At 46.1% G+C, this 19,290-nt stretch overlaps 1 protein-coding gene across 3 annotated transcripts in view; it reads left to right on the forward strand.

Annotated features, from left to right (window-relative positions):
- The window catches only part of LRRC72 (leucine rich repeat containing 72), a 486,094-nt gene that overhangs the window by 107,010 nt on the left and 359,794 nt on the right, over positions 1-19,290 (forward strand). For 2 of the 3 annotated variants that reach the window (XM_069648607.1, XM_069648605.1), the window contains exon 3: positions 1,541-1,610. The exons of the other annotated variant lie outside the window; for it this stretch is intronic. In XM_069648607.1, the coding sequence (XP_069504708.1) occupies positions 1,541-1,610 (70 nt within the window). The remainder of the gene's footprint in view (positions 1-1,540; positions 1,611-19,290) is intronic. 3 annotated transcript variants of the gene reach the window in all.

A 19,290-nucleotide genomic window follows, 5' to 3' on the forward strand; every position in this document is an offset into this window, starting at 1 on the left:
TACAGAGGAGTTTACTTTACAAGACCCCTGTATGACCACTTTGACCGTTCTTTGCCTCTTCCCAAGGCCTTCTGGTTACGGGTAATTCTGTTGGGCAATTGCCCAAAGTTTACTGCGTGAACACCCACTTGGTGCCAGACCCCTCTGTATCTGGTTTCCCCCTTCTTCGTTAATAGTAGCTTTTTTGCTTTTCAAAGTTCAACTTAACCTTCGACTACTTTTGTGTCAACACAGTTTGGTTTCTTATGGACACTCCCCTCTACTCACTGGCTGTGATGAACTGCTTGGCTTTCTTTTGCCTCAGAGTCAAGGTTGGTACCGCTGAGACAAGCGTCTCTACCCGTCTTGGCAATCAGCGAAGGAGGGTCTTGTGTACCGTTGACATTTGGTGCAATACATGCTGGCTATTGTTCACATACTTATTTCCTCTGTGGAGGTTTCACGGGCCATGGTCGGAAAGGGCAAGATCGACTCTCTCCTTATCACCCTCTCGGTCTGCGCCGTCTTTCTCCTCCTCTTGAACTGCTGTGCTGTCTTCGCTCTTACGTCATGCTGTCTGCCTTGCTCGTAGTGTGCTGTCCTGCTCCACCTTTTATCACTGTGTGGAAGGAAAAGGCCAGCCAGATGTGTATGATTCTGATCAATTGCCTGACTTTGCCTGACCCTTGTATTAGGACATGTCAGGTAAACGGCTCTGGTGTTTGGCCATTGTCATTTGTGTTGTGCAAAAGTGTTTGTGCAAGAAAAGGTGGGGGCAGTGTCCTGGAATATCCTACATGGTAGGAGGGGGAAAAGATGTTAGAAGAAGGGGGATACCACGCCTCACCCGTCGGTGTCCCACTCCCCAAGGACCCCCCATCCAGGTGATCCTCCCACACTGGTCCATCGCTAGGAGCTGGATCCAAAAGCGATGGCCGTGTCCTGGCCACCTGGATGACAGATCCCCAGAGACTAGACAGGGAGACACCTTCAGGTTTCCCACAAAAGAGACTTGGACACAGAAGGCCCTGATGATAGTGACTGAAGTGTATCCTCGTACCAAGAAGCCAGAGATTGTACTTCGCTTGGGCGAACCGCCTTGTCTTGTGCTGAAAACGTGGGGACGGGAGGCCAACGGCCTGAGCATCCTGACATATTTTTGTGAACACTTCTTTCTTTTTCATAAACACTACGTCCAAACTATTTGTATTTAGAGGTAAGGATTGGCAATAGGTTTTTTTTATAATATAAGCCCTTTTTATTTGAAAAAGACACCACTAGGACTGCGTTATTATTTGATGGTCATAGCTTGCTCCCATCTGTAAATTTAAGATTACATAGGCGTTCATCATACCCTTGTTGAAGTTCAATAAACACCCTTGATCTGCAGTCCTTTGTGTCTGTCTTACTGTTGATGCCATGCCTTTCTTACACCTATCGTAAGAGTTATTACCATTTATGTCAATGCACTGAGATATAATGAAATCAAAATCCAATTGCTATAATTATACTCACTCAAAATATTCTCTGAAAAAGAAATGTTCTTCTTTATTTATCCCAGAGGACTGAAAGAGGTTGATGACTTATCAAAGTTCAAGACACTGAAATATTTGTGGCTGAACCATAACAAGGTATGTGTGGTAATCAGGAACCTATCCAATATCTGCATTAATTATTTGATTTCATTTTGACAACTGAATAAATCATGAAATTCATGTGAAGTGTTTTCTTTCAAGTTTCCTATTAGACTGACAATGTTCTCCTTCAATCATTCATTCCGTTTTAACTCTAACTTTTGCAAACTAGATATCTGTAACTTGGTTATCTATTTATTCTCTTTGCCTGGTGAGCCCATATCCAACAGGCAACGTAAAGCTGCACTGCATCCTCCATCGCCTCTTTCGAAAGGGCCTGAAAATATATTGGTTCCTCCATACATTATCCAGCTATTCTACTTCCACTGATACCACTTGTCTATCCTAATCTTCCTGTCCTATCCTGCAAATGTTTAGTAACTTTTGTTTCACCTCACACCTTTTGAACCTAGTAATGTGCTGTGAGATCTTCTGCGTATGGCCAGCACTGAATAACATTTCTAATAAATGACTTTACTAAAAATTAGAAAAATTATGCTAGTGGGTATAGTTTCTTATCCCATGAGAGCTAATTCCTGGCTTAAGCGTCACCAGTCTCTGGCAAAACTGACTCGGATTAGACATGAGAAGCCCAGGCTGCAGAAATATTGTGCCAAAGTGACGAGGGCAAAAGCCACCAGTGAGATAGGCGAGGAGGTTCTGTGTATCCAGTATTGCTAGCAAGTATGGACCTTTTGCATTCTGTCCAATCTTTTACCTTTTGAATTGAAAGTGATGGCCTTGGATATTGTTGCAAGGACACCGTGGAGTCTGTGGGAAGCAGCTCGTGATTTAAAGAAAAGAAAGTAAAACGCTGAATTTCATGTGCGCAAGATGGCTGCAACATTTCTTTCTCTCTGAAACCTTTGAGGAAACAGGTGTCTGTTGTGACCACCCTCAGTGAACAGTGACGGTGGCAGCACGTTGATCTCCACTTAAAGCAGTATTAACCCAGTTACAACTTAAGGGTAGACTAAGGCCTCATCACTTGATCTATGGACACAGTTTCTAGATGCTGCTGAGTTGTGATCTTCATTGATCTGTGATGCTTTAAGAGATTGCCAGTAATCTGTGTGGACAGCCTTTATGCAGGGAACAACACTCTTCCCTTTTACTGGAATCACTGCCACACAACGTCCAGTTTTGTTAAATATGGTGGTGCATTTGTCCTCCAAAAGAATCTTCATTGCCATCCAAAAGTGATTGCTGTTGGTAAATCCTGTATCTTGCATTTAAAAGACAGCCTAGAGTCTATTTATTGTTGACAGATGACGGTCACATAAATTGTCACATGCTACACTAAGGTATTTGCAAATCATGGAAGAACTTGATGTGTTCCTATTTTTAATGTCAATTCAGATTTGTGCATTGTATGAGTTTCTATGTGAAGAAAATAAATAATTTTGCCTTCTGGCAAATACACATCAAGCTCCAGTGCCAAATACTATTGAGAGGGTGGAGAGTGGGGCACACCAAGCTTCTTAGCATATCCTAGTGCTAAATGTCAGATGATTGTTCAGCAACTCCATCAGCTTTCATATGCTTGAACCCTAACACTATAAGGGCAATTTGTTACACATTGGAGTCAACTTTTAGACAGAGTGGGCAATTTCAAGAGACAGAACTGTATGTCAAGACACATGCATCAGTCTCCGGATGTGCTGAAGTTCAGTGCTCATGGAGCATTTTTTGGTTTGTAGAAACGCTTTATTAAGTTGGCAATAAGAAAATACAAGTGTTTATAAGACTATTCTAAATTTACTACTTGTCAAAGCTCAAACAGATGAAACATAATATAGAGTTAGTAACCCGTTCCAAGGGCTGGAATGGGGGGGGGTAACAGCCCGGCAGCCTGAGTTATCGGCCCAAAGTGGTAACCCGGGGTGTTAAAACAAATAAATATATTCTCATTAAAAAAAACAGGATGTGCTTGCGTTCATTGAATGAAAATACTGTGCCAAGATGGCCGCCATGGTTATGGAAGGCCGGGCTCCTCTTTCATTTCCAATGGCGGCCGCAAACCAAGAAGTAGGAACGCTGCTTCAGCGGCAGGTGCCACCCCCACAATCGGGTAAGTGGAACTGGGGAAGGAGGCTGGGATAAGTTTAAAAAAAACAAGGGAAAGGGTGGGTAGAAGATGGTGGCCCGGGGCGGGGGAGGCTGCCTGTGGGTACCATGGAACCTGGAACGTGGGCTCAGATCGCTGGTTTCAGCCCGCGATCCGCTGAACCTGATTGGCTGCTCCCGCCCCGGGTGCTAATTATGTTTTACTATGGGCTTATATCGAGTCCATATTTTGTTCCCCCAAAACCAAAAAAATGAATTGTATGACCCAAGAAATACTTCCCCTCACCAGTTAGAGTCGCAAATAACCTAAAGAGGATTAGCATTATGCATTGAGCAAGTGTGACATATTTATCAGAAGCTCTGTGACTCTGTTAGCTTATGGTATCTTAATTGCCATTATCTGTGAGCTAAACAGCCTCATTATGAGTTGTGCAGTGCAGCTCAAAATTACCGCCACATTACTGCACTGCCCAACTATGGTTTTGATGGTGGGTTGGAGGAAAATCCTCCATCAAAATGCTGGAGGTCATTCCACCACCTTACTGCCAAAAAACAGCAATTTGGGGGCGTGGTCAACACGTGAACGATGCGGACGTGAGCCTGGTGAGCTCCCGCAGGCGCCAAAATAATCCTGCGTTTACATCCTGATTTCTGGGGATCTCGTGCTGACCAAGCACCTCGACCGAAACCATGAGGCGGTGGGCTCTCGTCGACGGAGTTTGCAACACCTACCCGGCCAGGCGACAGAGAAATCCCACAAAACACAGAGGGCCGGCATCCCTGGAGCCGCCGACCAAGATGGCCACCGGCGCTTGAGGACGGCTTCCATCCAGCCGCCTGAGACGTACGTGGCGGCCCGGCTTTGCAGGGCACAGAGAAGAAACTGAAGCCGACATCGGTGACCTCCCCCGAAACACAAACGAAGGGGGGAGAGCGGGGACCGCAGGGTCTGCGGATGCCCCATTGGAAATCGCAGGACATCCTGACGGAGCCGATCTGCCGGAGCTGTGTGCTTTGAAGAGGGGCGCGGTGCCCAAGAGACGATGGGAGAAGAGCAGGGCCCTCCTGCGGTCCCGGCAACGCGAGGCTCCCATCTCCTGGGTTTGCGTGCCGCTCGCCGCAGGCGAACGTTCTGCCTTCTGGATTCCCAGACGCGGCTGCACTCTGGGAGGAGTAGTGCACCCTGGCGAAGTGCGGCCTGAATGCAGCACAAGTAAGTGGGCCCCCCCCGTTGACCGAGTCTTGTAAATGGTGCCCAGCACTGACTGAAGCACACCGGGAGCAAAGGGGCGGCCACTGCTCACTTGGGAAGGCTGATGGAGGTGCTGAAGGTCCATGTGCACTAAGAGGGCAAGAAGGGCCCAACAAGGGATACGGGCCCCAGGTGTGGGCCTCTTGGGGGAATTCTTACCCCATAATCTTCCGGCCCGCCACGGGGGGATCCCCTCACCCCCAGCGGAAATCGCTCTGGGGTACTGACAACCACCCAATTGACCCATTACAAAAGCTACAATACAGTGTACCTGTTGGGTGCAGCCATCTTGACTCTGCACAAACAGTGGTATCAGACCCCAGCGCACCCGGTCTGCCATCCCTGGGTCAGGATACATTGGGCGGATTCTCCCATCGCAGTATAAACCTCACAACCTCCGTAAAGATGGGCAAAGATAGGCCAATGAAACCCTCCACACAAAGCAGCATGGACCAATTTGCGGTCGCTACTACCCCGGCCCCAGCAGCACGACCAAGCTCCCCCACGGGCAAAGACCCTCTCTCCTACGAGACGTGATGGCTTCCATCGCCAGCTCCCGCTCCTCCATGGAGATTAAAATGGATAGTATCGCAGTGGATGTCTCCTTCCTGCGCCACGATTTACAGAAGCTGACTTCCATAACTGGAGAGGTGGAACACCGAAGCAGAGGACAACATCAACGGGATTAATCGGCAGCTGTCCCAAGCTTTAAACCACCTGAAAACCCTAGAATATAGAGTGGACGAGGGAGAAGGAAGGTCCCGCCGCAATCATTTTCGCATTTTTGGTCTGCCGGAGGGGGAGGAGGGACAATGCATGGAATTGTTCCTGGTACAGTGGCTTGTGGACATCTTTAAACCCCATTCCTTTTCAAAATTCTTCTCAGTGGAAAGGGCCCACAAAATGCCGTCGGGCAAACCGATTCCAGGTGCTCCGCCCCGAACAATAATCGCTAGATTACTTAATTATCGCGACAGGGAGGCTCTCCTGCAGATGTCACGCTCACAAGGGACGATCACCCATAACGGTTCACGAATTGCCTTCTTTCCGGACTATACCAGAGAAGTGCAGCGCGCACGACAATCGTTTCAACCACTCAAAAATCAACTTTCTCAGCTGAATGTGAAATACGGCCTGCTCTTCCCGGCTCTAATCAAGTTTTATCATAAAGGAACCACGGTTGACTCTACTGATCCACAAGAGGCCTGGAAATGGGCAGAGGCTCACATTGAGGGGGATTGGACCACAAGACCAAGGAGACAAAGAGGAAGGCCCTGACCCGGGCCAAGGCGGGCCTCCCCGACGAGAAACCTAGAACTGGCGGGACAAGTGGTCCTGGAGCCAGCTGCGGAACGGGATGAACGCTGAACAAATCACTATCCTTTATCAGAAGGTGTAGGTGAATTGCCGCAACGCACGGACACGCTGCGTTCATGCCTCCGATCCCGTCACATGATGTTATCCACCATGAATGATGTTCACAATGGGCGCAAGAGAGGGGACTCCGGGAAAGGCTCAAACCCCTCCCCCCCCCCCCGGTGAACCCCCTTCTCTTTTTGAACACTATCTAAGTGTTGGGATTTCGAGCTGACACCCTAACTTTGGGTGTCAGCAATGTTTGGGCGACAGGTACTTCGTGTTGGGGTGGAGTATAGGGAGGGGGAGGGTTGGGAGAGTTTGAAAGTTGTTTTGTTGTTCCAGGACTACTACATGTTCACAGGTCGATTTAATCACTATCCCCCCATTTGGACCACCTCGCACCACTCCACATGGTAACCTCACTCCCACTCCCACTGCACAGGCGGGAAGAATACCGCCATCTCTCTTTGGTCACAATAGCCTGAAAATCTCCACCATGACCCGTAAATGACGTCTACACAAGCCCAGATATCTAAAACTGCTCACCTGGAATGTGAACGTAATGGGATCAGGGATCAAAAGACGCCTCATCATGCAATTTTTAAATAGACATTCTCCTGACGTGGCCCTTTTAACTGAGACGCATCTGGCTGGGTCAAAATGTGCCTTCTTCCAAAGAACCAATTATCGTCCTGCTTTCCATGCGGGGTACACAATGGGATCTCGGGGCACCCTTATTCTAATACACAAGCGTATCCCATTTATCCTGCAAACTGTAAAACAGGACCCCAGGGGCCGCTACATGTTCATTTTAGGAACGCTTTGGGGTGAGAATATGGCTATTTCTTTGATCTACTCTCCACCTGGGCTGGGGCAGGAATTATTAGATGACCTAACCACTCTTATATGGAAACATCACCCTGACACGTACATTCTGGTGGGGACTTCAATGATGCCATGAGCAACAGCATTGACCGCTCCCACCTTAGGAAACATAGCCCAGATACCCCTACCAGACTGGCCAACTTTACATCTGCTTTGGGGCTCCGGGATGTGTGGCGGGAGTTACACCCCGGTACTAGAGAGTACTCTTTCCACTCGGGAGCTCACGGCTCCATGTTCAGGCTAGATTACTTCTTTCTACCAAATACTGACCTCCACAAGGCGATGTCCGAAGAATTGCTTCCCCGAGGTATCTCGGACCATTCATTGTCAATGGAAATACGTATGCAAGGTGCTCTTCCCCCTAGAACATGGAGATCAAATAACTACTACCTAGGGTTCCCAGAACTGATTGATCGCCTTGATGAAGTGTCAACCAAATATTTCGAAATTAATGAAGAATTGGTAGACAGCCCTGTGACAACATGGGAAGCGTATAAAACGGTGGCGAGAGGAGAGATACTCTCCTGGACGGCACATAAAAGGAATACTCGGCTCCAGAAGATACTGGAGGCCGAAGGCGAAGTGAACAGTTGGGAAGCTAAACACATCACTGATCCCACCCCTGAGACTCACCGATCCCTTCAACGCGCCCAAGAGCGCCTTCGGAACAGGATGATGGATAACGCTAAACAGGTCCACTGGCACTCTAGAGCGAGAATATATGAACTAGGGGACAAGGCGGGCAAAATGCTTGCCTGGTTGGAGAAAAGGCACGAGGGACAGCGCCATGTCCGGGAGATAATCACTTCACAGGGCAACCAGTGTCAATTAGACGCTGAGATAGCAGAGGCTTTTGCCGAGTTTTATGCAGACTTGTACCGAGCCCCAACTCTCCCACTAGACCCCTCCTTCTTAGATACCATAACACTGCCGGCTCTCTCTGCGCAACAGAAGGACCAATTAGACTCCGCCTTATCAGAAACCGAAATTTCAGAAGCGTTATCTCAACTACAAACAGGGAAAACGCCGGGTCCAAACGGATTCCCAGTTGAAACTTGGCAAAAATTAGGGGGAGACAAGATAGCGCTCCCCTTCATAGAATGTTTCTCAGCGTCCGAGAACAAGGGACCCTCCACCCAGACCTATGCAAGGCGACCATCGTAGTCATCCGCAAACCTGACAAACCCCCTGACAAATGTGCTTCCAACAGACCCATATCACTGATTAACGGGGAAGCCAAGGTCCTCGCTAAGCTCCTAGCAAACCGATTACAACTAGTTGCACCCATCCTGATCCACCCGGACCAGTTTGGATTTATGCCACACAAATCGACCCGGAAGAATCTACGATGTCTCTATCTGGCACTGGAGCGGTCTCCGGTTATAGATGGAGCTTTAGCTATATTGGCAATTGATTTCGAAAAGGCGTTTGATTCAATTCGATGGGACAGCCTTTGGGAAATCATGCGCCGTATGGGGTTTGGAGAGGCCTTTTTGGGATGGGTACGGTTGCTCTACACCAACACCCAGGCAGAGGTAAAAGTAAACGGATGGTCCTCCCGATCCTTCCTTCTTGGTAGGGGCACGCGTCAAGAGTGCCCACTTTCCCCCCTTCTCTTTTCCCTTGCAATTGAGCCGCTTTCTCTTTGGCTTCGACAGAATACAGCCTGGATAGGGTTTAGATGGCCAGAGGGTTACGACGATCGGACATCTTTGTACGCAGACGATCTCCTGATATACCTGGGGAATCCAACTCGGTCCTCTCCCACTGTGACGCAGATGCTCGTCCGTTTTGGTGAGTTTAGCGGACTTAGAATCAATTGGGGAAAATCTGTTTTCTTTACTGTAAAGGGCGGAGCATAGGCCACCCCCAAGGACTGCCCGTACCGAGTGGAACGACAGGGCATCCGATATCTGGGGATTTGACAGGGTATATAAAGCATAATCTCTGACTGATCACGGACCGCTTCATCATCGATGTTCAACATTGGAAACTCCTCCCCCTGACTCTTATGGGCAGAGCTGCGCTCTTTAAAATGATGACCCTTCCAAGATTCCTTTACATACTTCAGAATGCCCCGCTCAAGATCCCAGACTCGGAGTTTCACCAGGTGAAGGTACTTCTCGGAGAACTCGCTAACCACACTCCAGAGATCGATCTGGGACGACGGAATAGGAGTCCCTAGTCTCCAAACCTATTATTGGGCATCACAATTGGCAGTGGTTAATGACCTGCTCCATGGAGACCGAGAACTGCCCCACATACGGGCCGAGATAGCTACTATACATAACATAGACCCACTGACCCTCCTCTATCAACCCCTTCCGAGACCCTCTCCACGAACAACCACAAAACACCTCATTATGGTCTGGAGACAAGCACACCATTTTATAGGGTGGGAGAACAAAGTCACTACCGCACAACCCCTATGGCAAAATAGCAACTTGACTGAAATCTGGAAATTCGAGCCATGGCCCAAATGGGTGAGCGCCGCGGTCATGAGAGTTGGGGATATTCTCACAGATGGGAAGCTAGGCTCATTTGACACTCTGCAATTACAATTCCAGATCCCGATTACAGAACTATATCACTATACGTGGCTGGCCCATGCCTTAAAAACCCACATACCAGCAGACGCAAATGTACCAGAATACACCCCTATTGAGCGTAATATGTTACCGTCGTACATCCTCCACTAAATGCACCTCTATTCTATATAACGCTATATCATCCTTTGCCACCCCCAAACTGATCAATTTGAAAGCGAAATGGGAAGTGGATGTGGGGATAATAGACCCGGAGGACTGGATACAGGTTCTCATGCACCTCCTCGAGGCTTCGACTTGTACAGCTGAAAATATTGCACCGGGTATACTACCCTAGGACACGCCTATACAGTTGGAAACGGGCTGCAAATCCAAACTGTCTTCAATGCGGGGAGGGAGAAGGAACCTTCATTCACATCCTATGGGCATGTCCCCGGATACAAACCTTTTGGAATGCATGCTGTAGTGAAATTTCCAAAGTCCTGGCCCCTACTATACCATTGGACCCAAGGGCCTTACTCCTAGGCATGCCTTACGAAATAGAGGTTAACAAATGGGAGAGACTGCTCCTACATACGGCAACAGGACTAATTAAGCGTAATATAGCGCAGAAATGGGGAGCTCCTGACTCCCCGACACTGGACCAATGGAAGACGGATATGGACACATGCGCCATGATATAACATAGGATCTATTCAGCAACGGGTTGTCCCAACAAAGCCTCGAAAATATGGGATAGGTGGGAAGAAGAGGTGACCCAAGACTCCTTTCCACATGTTGTGGGAGCACGAACTATACACAAATGTACTTAATTTAAAAGCCTTTCGACCATTGACAACATGTGTCATACCTTTTGATTACGAATGAACATGATAGTCCTTATGTTGGTTTTGTTTTTGTGATTGTTATATTAAAACAATAAAAAATGTTTTATTAAAAAAGACAGCAATTTGGCAGAATTCCCACTAGCGGTAATTCCGCCTGCAATATGGACTCCATAAATGGGCACTTACACTGCCATACAGCCACTTGAAATCCAACTGTCATTCCGCCGGACCAAGTGGTGGTAACTTAGTTTGGTGGTATCTTGGCAGATTTACCGCCGAGATACCACCAAACTCAAAATGAGGCCAACGGCTTCTTGAGACAATAATATAGATTGCAGTTATGTTATTCTGCTTACAAATTGATGTACATTATTAAAATTATGAAGTTCTCATTGATCTAGAAGGGATTATCACTGCCCATCGCTCGATGTTGGGGTGTGTCTATATGGTATTAGAATATATATGCATTCTTTTGTGCATCAGGCAAGCTTTCTCGTTTACATGTAGGAGACTGGATGAAAATGCCCTTCTTGAAGGCAAATGTACTTTTATTGTTGTGGACAGACACACTCTGTTTTAATGCAATTTAATTGCATGGAAGCTGAATGTCAGACCTGAGATGAAGCATCAGTAAACATTGTTCTTAGTGTAGTCTCAGCTGACAATAGACATTATGGAATGTTCAGGGCATGTTTAATTTTGATCTGTACAGAAACCAGGAACAAATGTGGTCTCCGGTAGTTTAGCATCAGTTCCGCCTCAGGCTGCATGGGGTCCTGAGCGGTCGTCAATGTCTTTGGGGCAGAATCAACGCCCGTAAACCTGTGTGCAGGGTTGTCATCAGAAGGCGGTGTAAGTGCACAATCTTACACGATTCAGGACACTCCAGTTTCACAGAGAAATGATGGAGCTGTGCATGAGTGTGGTAGGGTCAGTGAAGACTTCGAGAATGGTGCTGTAGTTGGCTGAGATATGGAAATAAGTATTGAAGTGTGAACACCTTTTACAGTTGTATCTTTGCAATGTGGATATGTCTGTGACAATCTGCTCCTTCTTTCTTGGAGAGCTGCTGGCAGATCCTTGAGTTCTATTGGTTTTGCTATTTGGAGAAAGGCAAAGTCGGCTTTAGTTAAAATTAAAGATAGCTTACCTAGTTTGGTCTAAACTAGTGGTTTGCCAGTCTTTTCAGCCCATTTTCATTGGAAGAATCTTTAGGTTGAAGGCATTGTGAGTGGCCAGAAATGCGAGGCGAACACAAAGGTATAGTTTTCTCAATGTTTGCCATTTATTAAATGAAAAAGTGTGAGATAAACGCCTATCTTTCCTATCCTAACAAGATTGTCCCTACCTAGCACACTAAAATAAAAGAAAGATGACCTAAAGATCTCTTACCATCACACTAATACAAACAACAGAAGTATACAAGGAATATTTGACTGTCTTAAGTTCAACAAAGCAATGTCAAAGTTCAAACTTAGAAACTACTCTTTGTGAACAGGGTTGAGCTCCCTTCCCCTGGTTCAATTCAGGAATACCCTTCGAAAAGTTCTAATTCAATAAAGTTATTTTCAGTTCAATACAAAATGTCATTTCCTTTCTACTGCTTCCTTCCACTTGGTAAAGTAAATGTCTCTTCCACAAACACTTGTTCAAAAATCAAAGCAATTGTTATTTCCACAATATCCTTCTTGGTAAGGCAAATGTCTAGTGAGGAAAGGGGGAGGAGGCACTACAATAGGTTATTTGTACGTGTCTATTATTCACTGATGACAGAATTTATCCGTGTGTTGTTTATTTATAGTGTAGTTAAGGTTTCAGGTGCTCCAGGGCAAATGTCACGGGGCCACTCGGGACTGGTAAAGAAACTGGAGAGAGAGAGGCATGTATTATTACCTGTCAACCCTTAGTGCACTCCCAAGGGAATATAATCCCAAAACATGTAAATGTGGCAGGCACGTGAGCTCCGATAAAGCTTCCACTGCTTGCGATTCTGAGTTTAGCTAAAGGTGTCGATCTCTTTTATCTAGGGTTCACAGTTGGTGGGGTAAATGGAGTGGTCAGGTGTGTGATCGCTGCTACCCGATAAGGTTGCCAAGCAGTTGTGTTTACCTTTCTAAATTCACTTCACAGAGTTTTACAATAAGTATATTAATTCATTGATGTAAACCAATAGAACTTTTGGGAAAGTAAAGAGACCCTTCATGGGTTGTTTTTAATGAAACCAAAACAATTTTTTCACTTTCAAAATTCGTCAAGATCCATAATTTGTACAGTTAACGACATCTTATTCATAAATACATAAGGTTCGGTTCTTTATGTACATAAATTCACAAAGACCCTTTACGGTAACAACAAAAAATAACTAATTTTTAGAGTAGCAACAAGAAAAGTAGTCAAACAGATTTCCTAGTTATAGTCAACAAAACAAATTAGTATCCAGATTTATCAATGTGTTACCAACGCGTTTCTGACTTTTCTGACAGTCCATCTTCAGGGCTAAATGATACTACTTCTTCCAAAATTCAATTCCTACCGTAAAAACATATAGATAGTATTATACTCTAAGTGTTTCAAAACTTGTTCAAGATAAGACAGCTTAACAACACGGGGTTGTAATTTATAATATTATATTACTGATACCATAAAACAGGTTTACTCTTAACGCACCTTTTTCTGATGCCACTGGCATCTGCTTTCTGATTTTTGGACAACCTCTTGTAGATAGGTATGGCTGCACCTAATCTGTTCTGTGTAAGGACACTCGTACTTCATGGAGTTTATTCTTCGTCAAAACAGTTTCTAAAGAAAATGGGAAGGAATAGTGGTCTGCTTAGTGTATCTGTCACTGGAAGGTGTTTCAAGATTTACAGGTTACACCAATATAGAACGGAAATGCCATTCCCCCCTATGGGGAATCTGGCTGTATTATCCCAATCAGGTAAATGGTCTGGTTGTAGTATTCGAGTCAGGCTAGAACCAGTCTAATCTCTTAGAATTTCAAGACGGTTACTGTAGTGCGGTTATTCTCAATCTAAGGCTACTGCCCAATAAGCCTTGCTGAATCATGCATTTTGTATAAATAGTTGTAGGGTGCTAATCAGACCGAATCTAGTCTGGCCCCTTAAACCTTGCATAGAGTTTATCCAGTGCAGTGGTTCACAATCAAAGAGATTTTGCCTAATGGGATCGTATAGATTCTGTCTCTTACCCACACGTCCGGCGTGCATGTATCCACGGAGGTCCTGAGGTCCACGGAGCATCGGATGCGGTGCTTCGGTCCCTAGCGTACTTACTGATTGTGGTTTTATGTGTTTGTCCCAGGGGTTATTGCGCATGTTCACCCGCGGGCTGGAACGCTAATCTATAGCGCATGCACAACGTAGTGATCTCTATCCTACGTGTGTGCGCATGCGCGTGAGCGGGCTGGACCGCTAATCACTTGCGTGCGTGTAAACGTGGGGATTGGTAGAACTCTTATCATGCATGCGCGGTTCTGCAGTGCGCAGCAACTACTGCTGGTACACTGTTTCTTCGTGCCTGCGCATATATGTTTCTAACTGCCTCGGGAGCGGACTGTGTATTATATGTAAGGGCTGATCAGAGCCACGAATGGTGACCTGTCGGTTCCAATACCAGGCAAATGTCTTGCTCATAAAACACAAGTGCATAAACCAAGGCAATGGTTCTCCTCAGGATGTAAAGCAATTATTAGCAAATCACACTTATTCTTACAATGGAATATTTTTTTCAGGATCGCACAGCAGCTACCTTTAGTGATGGAACCCGTTTGTCAAAATGAAAATAAAGTTAACACGTTCTTTGTAACATGCCTTTTTGCCACAACCACACTTCTTCAAAACATCTTCTTCTTTCCTGGTACAGTCGCATGCCAGGACTAACTACTATGATCACTTTCCTGGTGTACTCACCTGCCAGGAAGAAAACTCCTGCAACTACAATTGATCTTAGTGACAATATTTGTTCCAAGATTCTCCACACCAATATCCCATGTGAGGAGGGTTGAACAATGGCTGCCTCCTTTTATACTCTCTTGACTCTTGGCATTGCATGTTACAGGTTTCCCTCAGTTGGTGTCCCATAAAAGGGGATTTACACCGTTGTCGCCTTTGTACTTTACTTGTTTGGTATTCAAAAATATTTTATTCTGCCAATTCATCTTTTGACTCGGGCCAACTTATCGGTCTTCTTTGGTGTCTCTACTTTCCTGCTAACTGCGGCGGCAGACCTCTTGCGTCCTGGCCGCTTTGCTGCCAGCTGTTGCGTAACTTCAGCGGACTGCACAGCTCTTCTCCGGAGCTCTGCCAGCACTGTTGGTCCTCTGCTTCCTCTCGCACACCGAAGCGCCACACGTTGGGCTGGGAGCACGTCTGCCCCCTTGGCTGGACTTCTCTTCCTGATGCTGCTTCTTGCTGTGCACACTCTGCAAGGTAATACGCCTTCACTCCTTGCGTCGGCATCAGCTGGTGTTCTTCCTTCTACTTCTACGGCAATCCCCACACACTGGATTGCCTCTGCCTCAGCTACTCCTTCCGCATCTCTCCCCAGCTGCAACTTATTCCTTAGTTTAATTGTCCCACTCAGGTATCTTGCTGTATAACAACAAGACTGCATATTCTGGTTAATAGCACCTTTGATGCTTACTAACTACGGCCCTTCTTCCTCATCCCAGTACCACAGGCATTATGGATCCTGAAGTCCTTATTGGTTTTGGTCCCTTGATATTTAGTTAGCTTGGACTTCTTTGTGAACTGAGAGTTGTCAAACTTACGGGATGTTAGGAAAAAGGTTTGATTTAACATTGGAGGTTAGGACTTCTATCTAAGGCAGAATTATGACTATTAGAGGATATTATATTTAATTCCTGAACTCCCATTGTGCAAACCTTGTTCCGTGTAGATGACTTTTCACAGCATGTTCTTTGGATAGTTTCATGGGAGGGACTTGTTCACTGAAAACGTGCCATTAGGTCTTTGTGAATTATGGGACCCTTCTCCTGACAAGAAGATGAATACTGCGTCTCTTCCAAAGGAGTCACCACTTCCCCCCTGACAGCCACCTCCTCCCATGTGATCCTTCCTCAGGTTACAACCCCAGGGTTATGGTCAGGCAATGGCTGCCTTCCCTTGGCCTCATGAGAGGAGATCCTAGGCACGGGTTCAGTGATGACTCAACAGGAGTCATTACAGCATCCTCCTGACTTCATTATTTACAAATGTGTACACACGTTGTGTGTGTTTTCTACATGACAAGCCGTATTCATATTTACCAAAATTTCCCTCCTGCTTTAATGTGTGCCCAGCCCATGACATTTTGCAAGGCCTGTTAATTTGTTCACATCTCCTTGCTGATGGAATCTCAATTAGTAACTCTGAGTGAGAAGGCCTGTGAAGTGTAGTGGAACATTTTTCTGTCATGGTCCATTAGGGTAGTTGGGTTGATTGAATACCCACTCACCCCAGAGCATCTAATTCTGAAGATCGATTTCCCCGAGTGTTTGCAAGTAAGCCTCTGGGTATCCCAGGTGTGGCATTAGATAGTTCTCTTGTCCACTTGTCTATTTTTCTGCTCATATACCTTCTCTGGTGACTAAAAGATGTCTAGTAAAGTACGTAAGGTGAACAAACCCAGTATGCAGCTTCGGAGCCACTCTGTCCCATGCACTCTGAATGGCACACATTCAGCTCACCTTGATGGTGATGGTCATACCGCTTTACTAATTTCCACTAAAGAGGTGGACATATCCCCAGCCAAGTCTGTGCAGGGGGAAATGACATCAGCAGAGTCATCGGTTATAACAGAGGCACAGGATGGGGGTCATTCCCTTTCTCGTGATACAGTACTAGAAGGCTCACCCACAGAGGAGGGTGCTGAAAGAGAGTGATGTAGAGGTTATGGTATCCTCACGAAACATGGATCCAAGTGCAATCTCCAGAGAGCAAGGTCCCGTGACAAACAACCCACATATTTTCCCCTGGGAAATGTATGAACACACTAAGGTAAAAGACAGCGAACCATGAGGAAGCCAAGAAAAGGAGAGCAAACCAAAGCAGCATTTTGCCGACAGCAGTAACGTCCGCATACGAGACGTTGGAGCAGCGTGCTTACCAAAGAAAGGAAACTGCTTACAAACAATGGGTTTCCCAGAGAAGCATTATGAGACAGAACAATATGTACACTTACGGGGCCTCAAAGGGATGACTCTGAGACAGCTAGGTGCTTTACATAAAATCGGACCGGTGCAGGCATGGAAGGCGACATTATGGAGTAAAAGTCTGGCAGTATCCAAGGGTGTGGGAAGAGCTATGACTTTAAACTCACGTTCGACGTGGGAATACAAGAAAGGTGATTGTTGGATGGGGAGGAAATGGGGGATAAAAGACAACAAGCCTGATACATTGGGTCTTTTGTGTTTCCCACATCAAAGGAACAGGACTACAACGATACGATCCAGGAAGTTTACCCTTGGGCATACTAAACTTCAAAGAGCCAGGAGCCGGCGGAATCACCCTTATCGAAGAAGCAGTTGTGATAAGGACATTGGTGTTATTTTGCTACAACTGAAGTTGAATAAAGGAATTTTTCATTAACAGCACTAATGTCTCCCGTCTCCTCCTTATAACAATGGTGGCAGCTTTGGTATTTGGAGGAACAACGCCATGGAGACGTTGATAAAAATCCTCGCTCAGGCACAGCAGCAGCTGCAACAGTTAATACAAATGCAATGCCATCATGCACAAGCCGACAAGCAAGCACTGTCTTAAACTATCCAGAGCAAGGGAGCTGCCCAGAAGAAAAATTAGGAAGCTATCAAACAACTGCAAGGGGCTGTCGGCTCCACACGAGTACACCCTGTGGTGCCAGCCGCGATTTTGCAGAAATACCAGCCGGGAGAGGACCCATGTTTTATTTTTTTTTTCACCAATTTTGAACATATTGCCCGGAATTCTCAATGACCGCCCGAACGCTGGGGACATTATGTGGCACTGCTCCCTACAGGCACTATGCAGGGTGCCTATCAAAAAGCAAACCCCACAGGAGAAACCTTGTATGGAGAGGTGAAAAGGGTGATCTTGGAAAGACTGGGTATGGATGATGAGACATACCGGTTACAATTCAGAGAACAAGCTAAGAACCGGAGAAACAGCAAGACAATTGTTTTATCGTATCCAAGATTTGATAGAAAAATGGTTACAAACCCAGATGGCTACAGTTGCTCAAATTAGGGATAGAATTCTACTAGAACAGTTTGTGGAAGCCCTTCCACCACCAGTTCAGAGGTCGGTGCAGCAACACCACAAACCCACTCTTCAGGAGGCTATTGATATAGACACAACCTACCAAAAGGCAGGATTCCCTTCGGTTCTCCGGTGTGCCCCGGATAAATTAAGCCCAGAACTCAGCCATGTAAAACCACTGATGTCCCTTTGGTCATCAGGAGAACAAAAACCAGGGAAAGAGGAATTCTGTTCTCCCTTGACAAACCCGGTACCGAGGCAACCCCAATGTTTCAAATGCAGTGAGTGGGGCCTGTAAGGAACTCGTGGTGGCAACAGTAAAGACAGACATAATTTGTCACAGTTCAAGGGTGTTTATTAAAATGTATGCAGGTTGGAAGAATGCATAATCTAAAACTAAATCTATGATGGGACCATGCGCCGACCATCAAATGAAAATAAGGCAGTCCTTGTGGCGTTGTGTAAAATAAAAAGGGCCTATACTAAGAAACATATTGCCAAACCTTACAACTAATGCAAAAAGGGCGTGGGATGGTTTTCAAGAAAAGAAAGAAGTGTTCACAAATAATATGTCAGGATGCAGTAGCTTGGATCTCCGTTCCCTACGTTTTGAGCACGGGGTAAGATGGGATCTTGGAGCACAGCACACACTTGAGCTTTTCCAGCACCAGTCGACAGTTCCACTTGCAGCAGCTGTCAGGACCGTCGATGGCCAAGTCTCGTTCCTCCTGAAAGTCTCTTGCCTTCGAGGGCGTGACGTATTCAATAACAAAACAAAAAGTTCCTTCAACAAAATTTAAGATTGCTTCCTGGTTTTATTTTGGGTGAGTATTTCTGACCCCTGGTTCCCCCTCTTCTGGGTGTTGACCCCTCTTTACTTTCTGCCTCCCTCCTCCGGGTTCACTATGGCTTTTCCTTCGCCCACAAATCTTAATGTCTTTTCAAACAGCTCCAGTGTACATCCATCGGTCGGGTTCACCTTTGTCAACACACTGTTTCTTGGGACTTTAGACTTTGCCCCTTTCTCGACAGCATCCCTCTACCAAGTTCACACTTGCCAACTTCACATTTACATTTACTTCAATGTTTATGGGATTCAATTCTCTTGCTTTCTTTAAAGTTCATAGGTTAAAGGCTTTCGACTGTACTGGGATTTTGCTTGACCTCCTGTATGACCACTTTGACCTATCTTGGCGGCTCTCCTATGGCCTTTTGGTTTCTGTAATTTTACACAGGTGGGGCTCGACCAGAGTTTCTCAGAGCAGCACCTACGTGGTGCCGGTCCCCTTCTACAACTGGTCTCCCCTTCATAATTTTACAGTTCTTTGAAATTTTTCACTTTGCAACTTTCATTCACCACATCCCGGTTCTTATCGGCTCTCCCCTCGACTCACCGGCTGTGATGAACTGCTTGGCTTTCCACTTCACTTGCGTCAAGGCTGGTACCACGGAAGCAGGAGTCTCCCTCGCTCCGGCTTATCGGCG

This window comes from Ambystoma mexicanum, chromosome 2q (genome assembly GCF_040938575.1).
Source record: "Ambystoma mexicanum isolate Mex_15411 chromosome 2q, UKY_AmexF1_1, whole genome shotgun sequence".
NCBI classification, from domain to species: domain Eukaryota; kingdom Metazoa; phylum Chordata; class Amphibia; order Caudata; family Ambystomatidae; genus Ambystoma; species Ambystoma mexicanum.